This window comes from Rutidosis leptorrhynchoides, unplaced genomic scaffold (assembly GCF_046630445.1).
Source record: "Rutidosis leptorrhynchoides isolate AG116_Rl617_1_P2 unplaced genomic scaffold, CSIRO_AGI_Rlap_v1 contig67, whole genome shotgun sequence".
Classification (NCBI taxonomy): Eukaryota; Viridiplantae; Streptophyta; class Magnoliopsida; order Asterales; family Asteraceae; genus Rutidosis; species Rutidosis leptorrhynchoides.
In genome coordinates, this window is record NW_027266860.1 from 63,777 (window position 1) to 75,858 (window position 12,082).

General features: G+C 31.9%; 2 protein-coding genes across 2 annotated transcripts; one reads left to right on the forward strand and one right to left on the reverse strand.

The window, feature by feature from the left end:
* The first annotated feature begins 3,311 nt into the window (after window positions 1–3,311).
* Window positions 3,312–4,369, forward strand: LOC139884990 (transcription factor bHLH61-like). The gene is made up of 4 exons (XM_071868946.1): window positions 3,312–3,395; window positions 3,551–3,667; window positions 3,809–3,979; window positions 4,277–4,369. Exons 1-4 carry the CDS (start codon window positions 3,312–3,314, stop codon window positions 4,367–4,369), a joined length of 465 nt encoding a protein of 154 aa, XP_071725047.1.
* Window positions 4,370–8,626: 4,257 nt separating this feature from the next.
* LOC139884991 (BTB/POZ domain-containing protein At3g56230) lies at window positions 8,627–10,057 on the reverse strand. The gene is made up of 3 exons (XM_071868948.1): window positions 9,839–10,057; window positions 9,426–9,608; window positions 8,627–9,091 (listed from the first exon to the last, which is right to left on the reverse strand). The coding sequence occupies exons 1-3, from the start codon at window positions 10,052–10,054 to the stop codon at window positions 8,627–8,629; spliced, it is 864 nt and encodes a 287-aa protein (XP_071725049.1). The 5' UTR covers window positions 10,055–10,057.
* Window positions 10,058–12,082: the final 2,025 nt, after the last annotated feature.

The window sequence follows — 12,082 nt, forward strand, 5'->3', positions numbered from 1 at the left end:
TTTACTACCACTAAAATAATTAATAACGGCGATATCGTAATTGCGAAGGAAAAAAACCTCAAAGAGTTCTTTTTTTCTCAAGATATAATGCCAATAATTGCGGATTGAATAATTGCATAGGCCAAAATTATTTATATATATATATGATATGATGGAATTGTATAGACTATGGACAGCTCTACGTTCAAATTAATATTCGACCTACACCTTAGAATTTTGGTTCATCTTTAGTTCTTTTCAGTGGGGATATATTCTACTTTCAATCAGAGTACGCACATGTGGACGAAATCCCATTGAACAAGCTACACGATATTTGGGTGTTTTGCTTGTTTCACTATCAATCTGGATTTGAATTGGATGAATACTAACTTTGGCTTTGGTCCCATAATGTTTCACCTGAAAATTTTCAACCCTAACTAGCAAAGAAATACCCATGTTGAGATAATCATGATCATGAGTATCGATCGTATGGGAGCTATAGTATTGGAGGGAAAATTCAATTCAAAAATGCATGAATCTATGATTACATATAAAATTAAGGGGTAGTGATGTAGAATGTAATAAAAGTGTAAGATAGAAAATGAACAAATTACAAATTGGAAGAGGGAAGAGACAAGGCAGGAACATAGAGAGTATTGTTTTGTTGTGATGATTAATGGCAAACATGTGAATAAGAGGTGGGTACGTGATTTGTCACTGTGGAATGGAGACAATGTTTTCAAGCAAGCCAAGAAGCCAACCTCCAAACTTAACCATATCATATCATCACACACACTAGAGTTATATATTAGATGAATCATAACATCTCGTGACATTTTTATTGTTCATTTGCAGAAGGCCAGGCAAGCAACCTAGCAGCTATTCCATATCGATCAAATTTTTATTTTATATATATATATTGATATTTTATCGAAATACTTTTGTTTTGCATATTTACCTAGGGTTTAAAAATTAATTTGTTGCGTTGTCGCTTTTTTAATGTGGAGATGATGATCATGACAGACTTCTTAATCTTAACTATAGAAAAGAGCTAGGAAATGGGATTAATTAATGATCCAAATTTGTTGGAGCTGTTGTCTAGATGTATCGATCGAGTCAAAATCTGAACGTGTGATCCTAAACTAATCTATTTGGACGTATTGAATCTCTGGGATGCATGCATTAATTAGGCATTTTGACCTTCAACATGAGTAATAACCATATAGTAAACAGTGATAACCTAAAACAAATAAAGCCCTTATATAGATTGGTGTAAAAAATGGTACTGATGATAATGCATGATTCAAAATTTCATACAAACTAACCAGGAATTCGCTTTCTTCACATAATTTGTAAACTAAGGGCAGACATGCATTGATCTTGACCATGTATCGATCAATCCTTCATCACTATATATATAAACTCAATTACAGAAAATAAAAAATGAAACCCTCATATAATTATATTTAAGATGATCGATAGATCAAGCACCCAATTAATGATTAAAAAAAAGAGAATAAGATGGTGACGAGAGAAGGGTGAAATGGCACGTGTGGAAAGAGAGAAGGGAGATGATACGATGATAGCTGGTGGTGGAGAGAGAGAAGGAGAGGGAGCCCGTGAATGAGTGTTTTTGGAGGCATTCACAAACTAAAACATCCCTTAATTTGTTGTTTTGCATTTCCCTACTCTTCACTTCTTTCTATGCTTTCCAAACAAACAAGGCTCGCCCTTCTCCTTCTCTTCCCCTATCACGAGCTTATGATTCCCTCCGGTCCACATCTCTCCTTCCCATAGTATCCCTTTGACAGTTGTAGAATAGTATATATATCATCAATTAAATTCTGTAATATATATATATATATTATTATTACTTGTTTATTTATATATGTAACTTCAATTCGGTAACTATATTAAATCCCAAAAATATTGTCGATAATTACTCTTTGATAGATGTTTGCACTTTTTGTATCTACAAACTCATATACTCACTGATAAATCATCATATCATGTGAATGAATCACAGACATAAGAATTACTAAAGTTTTCATTTTATACATACAAAATTATCTTATCTCTAACACATTCACCAAAAAAACATATATATCTTCCATGTAATATTTGTCCTAATGACAAAGGTAATACAAAATAACCTAGATATATATATATTTATAAATATTAATTTTATTAATTAATTAAAATATGGCCAAATTTATAAATGTTAGATAACTCCTGATCCATAAGATAAAATTTTTAGCTTTTAAAATTAAAAGTCGTGCGTAATAAAAAGAACGTCATCCACTAACAAATTACCATGAAAGATACATCACCAAGATTTGAATATGTTTGTGATGAAAATAAATTTAACCATTTGAACTTAACTAACCTTGTAATTGGATATATATATATATATCGGATACATTCTCATACAATGTGACAGTGATTGATTGGTCGATGTGTGATCTGATAGTGCTAAAAATTAATTACGATATAGAACCATCGGTGGAATGATTGACATGTTACTTGTATTACAATTTTTCTTTAATCATGATCAATGCCAATCAAATTGAAATGTTAATGAGAATGAGGTTTAAACCATTCAATCCTCCGTGATTGTTGTATAGCGAGTACAACAATTGATTGAAATATGATCATACTCCACTGCTTCTTTCATATAGTCACTTAATGAGATTAATATATAATTTTTAATGAAAATGAATAAAATAATTATATTTATAAGCAATATATTACTTAATGAAACAAAATTAATTTAAAACGACATTTAATATAAAACCCAATACAATTATCTATCCATTAAAATATGTTGTCCAAATTCCACCTAATTAATCTTCGTTCTATAATCATTTCCATACGCCCAAAATATATTATGTTGTGGGGAATATGTAAAATTTATAGTTAAAATGAAATCTCCTATATTAGTTGATACAATTGATTAGTATCTCTTCTCTCCTCCATCTCCTAGCCCTCTCCTCCATTCCAAAATTATAAAACAAATTTTTCTTTTGTTCTAGTACTTGAAGAAAACCGAGAAAAAGCTTCAAGAAAAAGAGAAAAACGTAAACAAAAGGGTAAAAGTGGTAAGTGAAAGATAGAAAGGTGTACTTATGAAATATTTTTTTGTCGTGAAGAAACTGAGAGGCAGTAATAATCATGTGGGAAGCAAACAAGAGAAGAAGATTGTATAGATACGAGAGCTCTCCTCTTCTCTTTTAAACATCCCCTCTCTCACACACACATACACACAGGCATTTTCAGAGCTCAAAAAGCAGAATTCAGTATATTCATTCATTAGCAATAATAATAATAACAGTATGGTTTCTAGGGAGCACAAGAGATCAGCAGCAGCTCTGCGCGAGAAGCTGCAACTTCTTCGATCCATTACTAACTCTCACGCCGTAATTCCTCTCCCTCCCTCTCATATTTATTCGACAGTTCACTTCTATTTATTCATAATGCTACGTCTGTTTTTAATTGAGACATATATCAAACTTTTTATTCGTTTGAATTTTAGTATTAATTAAGAGCACAATCATATATAATTGTGTGCCAGGTTAACGATACTTCAATCATAGCAGATGCATCTAACTATATCAAGGAGCTAAAACAAAGACTAGAAATATTGAATCAAGACATTTATGAAGCAGCTGGACAAACTTCCTTGCCTGTGGTAATTCTTATATATATGTGTGATAGGATTCTGATTCTGAAGTGTATTCTTTTTCTTTATTATATATATTATTTATTTATTCTTCTGGAAACTGATTTTGTTTGGTTATATATATATTCCTCTTTATGTATACAACAGCAGGTGAATGTAGAAACCCTACCAAAAGGTTTCCTAATAAATGTATTTTCGGACAAGAATTGTCAACGTCTGCTTGTCTCCATATTGGAAGCCTTCGAAGAATTGGGTCTCGAGGTCCTCGAAGCTACGGCTTCTTGTATAAACTCTTTTCGATTTCAAGCTGTTGGAGGAGAGGTTCGTATATATATAATAAGCCCTTGTTTAATCTTCTCAAGTATTGAACTTTAATTTGTTAACCTATTTACTATGTTATATGAAATGTTATATAAGTCTACAAATGCAATTTGTTTAGAATATATGAGGACAATCATATCAATATTGATATTAGTGTAACAAAATGATCACTATATATATATATATATATATCTACATAGCATGCACCTTAAATTTTAGTATTATTTGCACTCCCAAGCATTTTTTTATTGTTATATAAGAATTATAAAGAGTATATTTTTTATTTTTTTGGTGTAGAATGAGGTACAAAGTGAAAACATTGACGCTGAAGTGGTGAAACAGGCAGTGTTGAGAACTATTAAAAACTGGAGTCAAGGAATTGACCCATGAGAAATCAGTAATCGAGTTATAATATCCAAAATATGGATCATGCTTTAAATTAGATATTTATTCTCACTTTTTTCTTATTTTATAGTTTGCATTAATATATAGCTGTTTAAGTTTCAGCTACAATTAATGAAACGCGAGTATTTGGAAGGGTCCAAAAAAAGAAAATGAAAACCCTTTGATTTTATTACCAATTTACTTACGACCAACCAAGCATGTGATTTCCTTTTTGGATAAAAGAACAACAATTGAGTGAGTTTAGAGAGTTACATATATATAGACTCTATCTACTAAGTTGCTAATGAAATTAATACACAAAATTTGCTCTATAGCGGACATCAATGCTTTTAAAGATATTTATTTTATATACGAGATGAATCTCTCTGGGTAAATAATTAAGCGAATGATCATACGGAATAGGAATATTGGAAAATAAATCGATCGCGAGACTTAACCTGAGAGATTTGGATAAATTACGTACTATATACTAACAAAGCTTCATTTTCTAAACATATAAAATAAAAACTAGTGCATATGTAGTCCAGGTTATATATATATATATGTATATACTTTAAAAGAGAGAGGTTTGAATATATGATCAATATATCACCTTTTCACTTTCTAATACTACTTGAGACTGATCATCAAAAAAGAATTACTGCTTGAGATTAGGTCTTAGCCCGTTTAGCATCTAATAACAAAGGTTACGTACCGTTGGGAGATGTGTAGCGATATACAATAAATTAGGGTTCTTTGCCACAGATTTAGGTTTTATTGATTTTTAACATTTAGACCACTAATTGTGTATGAGATTAAAACGACTGTGTTGTTCAGACCGGCCGGCTTTATTCAGCTCATACATAATTAACTACACCTAATTATTAGTTACAATAAGATAATTCCGTTGATTGTCATATGATTTTGAATGGTCATACTATAAATACTTGCAAATTGCAATTGTGTTTATTTTTCCATTATCTGTTTCTTCTTGGTAAAAGCCAAAAGAGAGGGAAAATTTTAAAAGTTATCCACGGGCGATCGGTGGAGCATCACATTAAGTTTTAAAGCTACTAACATCACATCACATGATACATTAACAAAACATTAAGTTTGGCCATGAAATCTTTTAATGGGCTGAAAGAAATGGGCCTGCTTCGTTCAAGCTTTCAGGATCCTTGCATCTTTCTGATAATCAACTTTCAGTAGGATTCATCTTTGTTGTCTTGGATTGTTCCAAGAATTCTGTAATCATGAAGGTTATCGAATCTAAGGTGTTAAACATGGTGAAGAAAGTTTACTTAAATGTGAAGAAAAACTTGAAATAAGTGTCTTTAATGAAAAAGATACTTGATGTGGTGTTTATGAAGCTTGGTGACACCTTGAGAAGTTACATAGAGATGTTAGAAGAGCTGAAACCGAGCTGCATTGCCTGTGAAAAGACAAAAACGGCAAAAAACAGCATATGAGGACCTGCAGTGAAAAAAAAAGTGTAAGGACCAAAAAAGTTATATTTTTAATGGTAAATTAGAATGGACTCAAATTTGGACAACAGTTATGAAATGGGATTTCAAACATGTCTATGAAAGAAAAATTTAAGTAAAATCTTATATGAAGAATTTGACCAACCAGATTATTGATTTTTGGCTCTTTTGAGAACTCAAATGCCATTTTGTATTTCTTGCTAAAAAATGGTTAATGGATGTTGCATTTAATTCTATATGATGTTTATGAAGTGTTTGGATGACTGTATTAAACTTATAACAAGCAGATGTGAACAAAGCATTGTTGGGCTATTTTGCATGCACGCAAGTGCACGTGTTGCCACAAGTAATAAAGAGTAAGTAGAGTATCGATCCCACAAGGAGCTGGTTTAAAGTCGTCACTAAATACTAGTATTATCCTTTTATAAATTTTTCCAAATAACACAACTTATAGATGAATTGAAAATAAACTAACAAAACAATAACACATATAAATGGATAATGAGAAATTCAGAAAGAGAGAGATGATTCGAAGGTTTTAGACTACTACTTTAATCATCACCAATGTTAATAACGTCATCGTACTCGGTTTGATTGAATTTTATAATTACCTAATACTCACCTTTAGTTAAAAGCATATTCTTATGTCGATTAACCATTTTTATTATACTCTAACCCTATGTTCTCATGGTCTAAGAAAGCATAACAAAAGCATTAACGATCAACGATCAAGCTAGGTTCATATGACCTATCGGTATATTCCTATCCTCTAGGCAAATGACGTAATTGATCTAAGGAATTCATTATCATATGATCTCTTATTCAGGTTCTAATCCTAAATACACTTTTCCAAGATTTTGTAAAGGATAAACAAGCAATTAAATTGGTAGCTAAACAATTCAAAGCATTCAACTCACAACAAGAAAAACTAATTCATTCAATAACCAAATACGATAATATAAACAAACATCGGCTAGATTAAAAGCTCATCTAGCCCTAGAAAAAGTAAATCAACTACTCATGTTCATGTAAGAAACAAGAAAAATAATAGCAAATTACAATTACATAATTAAGAAGAAAAGAGACGACGGAACTCTATAGCCTCGAATCCACCGCGTCGTGCTCCCTCTCGCGAAAACCTAATTTTTTGCTGTGTATGGTGGTCTGCTTCTCTTGCCTGCCTTTTTCTCCTTTTATACCAACTCCCTTAATTAACTAAGTCCCGATCAAACCAAACCCAATTAAATTAGGAATCCAAATTAATGGATTTTTTTGTGGGTCCAGTTTGGGATCTGAAAAGAGGAAATTTTCAAATAAGTATCCATTTGTAAATGATAATAAATGACAAAATAATTGTTAAAAATGACACTTAAAAAGAGACGGAAGAAATATATTGTAATAGATGTAGAATTCATAACTTGAATGAGAGAAAATTACATTCCAAAAATTTAATTCCTACACTTTTATTTTATATTAAATGAAAGAAAAATTAATTTATCCTTTTACTTTCCTGTTTTAGAGAAGAAAAGAGAATGGAAATTTTCTTTTTTCAATTTCAATTTTTCCAGTGTTATTGTTCCATCAAAAATTCTATTTTTCATTCATTTTCGAACATTGAATTGTTGTTTCACCTGTGTTGGGAATTCCGGTTCTTCCATCAATAATCTTCACTACGGCTGTCTATGGTTCGGTTTGGTCCGGTTTGGATACCAAACCAAATTGAACCACATTCAAAACGGTTTGAGATTTTTCAAACCAAACCGAACTGTTTTCTTGTTTCAAACCAAACCAAACCAAACCAAACTAAACTAATATAAAACGGTTTAGTTCGATTTAGTTCGGTTCAAACTAAATTTTAACATATAGAATCAATAACCTGTATAAATGGAACGTAGCAAAATATCTAAATAATACGCATTTAACATCTGATAATAGAAAGTAAAACTAACATTCAAATAAATAAGTAGCTTATAAAATAAAATATTATCTCGTCTTCATAACAAAAACTAAAAGCATAATAAAACGACAATTTCATTTGAATGCACCGCAACCTACACTTTCAAAGAAGCAAAACAAAAATTATAAAAGAACGTATTACATTTATAAATTTCATATAATAATAAACTCAAATATATATATATGTATTCTTAAAATCGGAAGAAAAAATTTAACTTTCACTTCAACAAAATACGGATTATAAAAGTATCTAAACCTAACTATGGATTAATTAATGGGCTATGGGCTAGAAAATTCAATGGCTTATTTTCAGTTTTTTTAAGTTTTAATCTGTTTGAACCGAACTAAAATATTTTAAACCAAACTAAATTATTATTAAAACACTTCGATTCGATTCAAACCAAAATGTAAATTTTTTCTTTAAAACCAGACTAAACTAAACCAGACCGTACAGTTCGATTTGATTTTTTATTTAAACCGTAACCATGAACACCTCTAATCTTCACGAAGCAAGTTTGTGCATTGACCAAAACCAAATTTCAAATGGCTGATTCTAGTTTTATTCTTTTCTCTCTCATTAATTAATATCTTGGTGAACCTTATTTATAATTGAAGTATATGTATGATTATGTTTCAAAGGTTCACCGAAAGTCGTGATGTTAACATTATATCTATGATTTCTTTTTTTCTCTTCCATTTATTTTATGTAATGAGGGAGGAATTATGTTATTACAAATATATATGGTTCAGTACTTTGTGATAATGGTATCATTTCTGTTTATAAATTATCAAATACGCAAATTGCTATACAGATATATACATTTCAAATCCCACCTCGCCTGTTTTTAGAATCCATCAAAAACACTCTAGTGATTTGGACACACAAATGAGGATTCTTGGAAGCGAAGACTTCAAACCTTGCGGAGAAAGCAACGTCCTCCATGGATTTCACGATGAAGCTCAAGGCAGCTTCTTTCAATGTCTTGTTGGAACAGACATCAGAGATTTCCAAAACCTCGAGAGCATTCGACGAGTTCAAAGAAGCTAGCATGTGTCTCTCGCAAAACTTCTCCAAGTATGGGATCTCGTATTTGTCGGCTGCCAATGTTAAAGAGTAGACGTGATTCTCAAGCTTCTCCGTAGACAAGCTGCCGCTATAAAGAAATTCCAATAGGGATATGAGCTCTTCATGGTTTAGTTCAGGGAGAGTTATTGTACTGTCATTTGCTGGTGCTGCTTTGCACGAATCTGAATCTAACATGTTCTTGAATATTTCAGACCTTGCTGCCTATATATCACAAAACCCAATTCAAATGCCAAAACGTACCATGGAGAGAATATAATGCAATTTCTGTAAAAGCCATGTACGGCTACAATCAAAACCCATTAAGGAACCCAACTCAAGTTCAATTTAATTTCCTAAATTCTATATTCTAAAGCTAGTCATTCCTGGGTTGCATTTAATCCATGAAGACAACATAGTGACCAGGATGTTTTCAAATTTTTAAAAAAAGAATGGGGACTAAATTAAACTTTTAACGTTTTCAGTAAATTGGAATGACACTTATAAAGCTGACTGGATGCCATGTTAATTAAAACATACTGTATGAGAGTTAACTTACCAGTATGGCTCTGTGGGCCGGAATGGGAGGCCCATCGTTGCAAGGCTTGAGTTGGATATCGGTGAGTATTTGGTCTCTAAACAAACCAACAAATCCACTCAGGAAATTTATTTTATCATTCAATTCATCTTCTGCTTCCTTCATGCTATTCATCCATTTTGGAAGATTTGCTAGTGGCTGAGGCTGATAACAACAACAATTCAAGATCAAATAATGGAATACAACCTTAATTATACTAAGAAGAAGAAGAACAACAACAAAAGTAACAAAACTATCAAAATAGCAGCCAATGGAGCTTTTAATTGGTTTTCTACCAAATTAATCCTTCATTTAATCAAGAAAATCGTGTTGTTTGTATTGAGAAGATGCAATTAACCTATTCCGATACGGAGAGTAGAGAGAGCAGAACTTGCCTTACAAGAAGTTGGCGTAGAGACAAGAGAGGAACCTCCATTGATGGCTTTATTACTATTACTTTGATCTATTGCTTTGTAATTATTACTATGATCACATTCAAGCTTGTTCATCAGAGACAGTACATTCCTAGCAGCTTCATAGCAGCCTGCACATATTGTATTCCTTGGAGGCCTCAATATGAATGGCATTGTAGTGCAAATGGAGCAATCCATCAATTTCCTATAATTATTTTCTGACGACAACCGAGAGGAAGTTGCTTACGGATGGAGAATATATATATATATGAATAGACGGAGGAGAAGTCGGTGATGATGAAAGGGGAGAGGAGAAGTGGAATTTGTTCTTCCAAGTTCCTATTTAATACCGGTAGCTATCTCTATAATATTTTAACATTATTATAGGTGTTTAATTGTTAGACCTTATTATTGTTTAACTAATCAATTATTGCTAATTATTAATAATGAAAGAAAACTTTGCTTGCCTTTTTGTGTAAGGTGTACTTATTTTAAAAATATTCCAAGGAATTTTTATTATTGTTTTTGGACGTCATATTCCAAGAGGAATTTTTATTATTTTTTTTGCACGTCATATTCCAAGGAAATTCATCTCGCCATCCGTGAAAGGAAGGCGTGCAAAGGTTAAAATGTATGTTGCACTCATTAAAAGGGTATATCATGTCTTGCCTATATTTTTTTCATTACTGATTTCTTATGAAAATCAACATGTACATTGAATCATTGATGTGTTTCATTATTACACATTTAAGATTAGTTAGTTAATATTTTATTTAGTATGAAATGTAACATAATTAATTCTAAGTTGCCTAACTTATAATTAACGAATGCTAGTCTAAATGAAAAGGCATATGAATATTTTATTAATAGGTAAAACAATAGCTAGGGTAGGGATAAATTTTGAGTTAATAAAAATTAGTATGAAAATGAGATCATTAATTAAAAATGACAAGATTAATTTTTTATCTAGTATCTAACAAGAAGGGAAAGTTGGTCGGGGAATGTGATTTGAGTGAGATGGAGAGAAGTCCCTTAAACAAATAGCTTCAATTAGAGAAGTTAGGAAGAAGAAAGAGACTTTCCAACCTTACAGCAAACATTTGCAACGCAAACCTTTAAATTAATGTCATAATCTAACTTTTCTCCTTAAGCCAGCCTGGACTATGTTGTGGCCGCCTGATTGGTAGGCAATAATTAAACATAAACTCCTATTAGTATTAGCAAATAATTAAATTATTCATAAGAAAAAAGAAATAATTAAATTAATATACATAAGGTTTGTTTGAGGCCGTAGTTGGAAGCAACTACTTCTGTCTTCTGCATGGTGTAGTGGTCCATTCATGGTGGATTTGAAAGCATGAAAAATATTTATTAATTGAACATTCTTTATTAAACATTCTATTTTAATTCATCCAACTTTTACACTTACCATGTCTTATTTATTTATTAATGAAAGCATATATGTGCAAATGATACTCGTAGACAATGAAATTTTACTAATAATTTTGGAGGGCATTAGTCATGAATAAATTCAAGCGAGGATGACGCTGTTTATCAGGGTGGATGACATTTTGTGAAAGGTTCATGTTGCTGTATAAGCATTACTCACATCAAAGTTACACTCGTCATCGCTACTCACAACAACATTGCTCACCTTGATATTGCATGCATAAGCATTGCTAACATCAACGTTATTTTCGTCTTCGCTACTCACAACAACATTGCTCACCCCGACGTTGCATGCATAAACATTGCTCACATCAATGTCACACTCGTCTTCCCTACTCACATTAGTGTTACTCACCTCGACATTACATGCGTAAGCATTGGTCACACATCAACGTCATATTCGTCTTCGCTACTCACATCAGCGTTGCTCACGTTGACGTTGCATGCATGAGCATTAGTAGAAAATCTCGATACAGTCACGACCAGATAAGCATGGTCAAATGTCAAAAAAACCGTGACGGAAAGAAAAGGCCATGGTTTTTTGACTTTACACCACGGTTTTGAACTGTGTTTAATTTGTTGTCGTGGTCTAAGGTATACGACACGATTTTCAACTTTTTTCAGCCACGGTTATGTGAAACCGTGGTGTATAAAAATCCATCCAGTTAATCCCCATCCTCCTTTTATGTCACGGTTTTATGGCCATGACCTTAAATGTTTTACGGTCTTTTAGACGTGGCCTTAAATATGACACGGTTCTACATAAATAATTGGCAC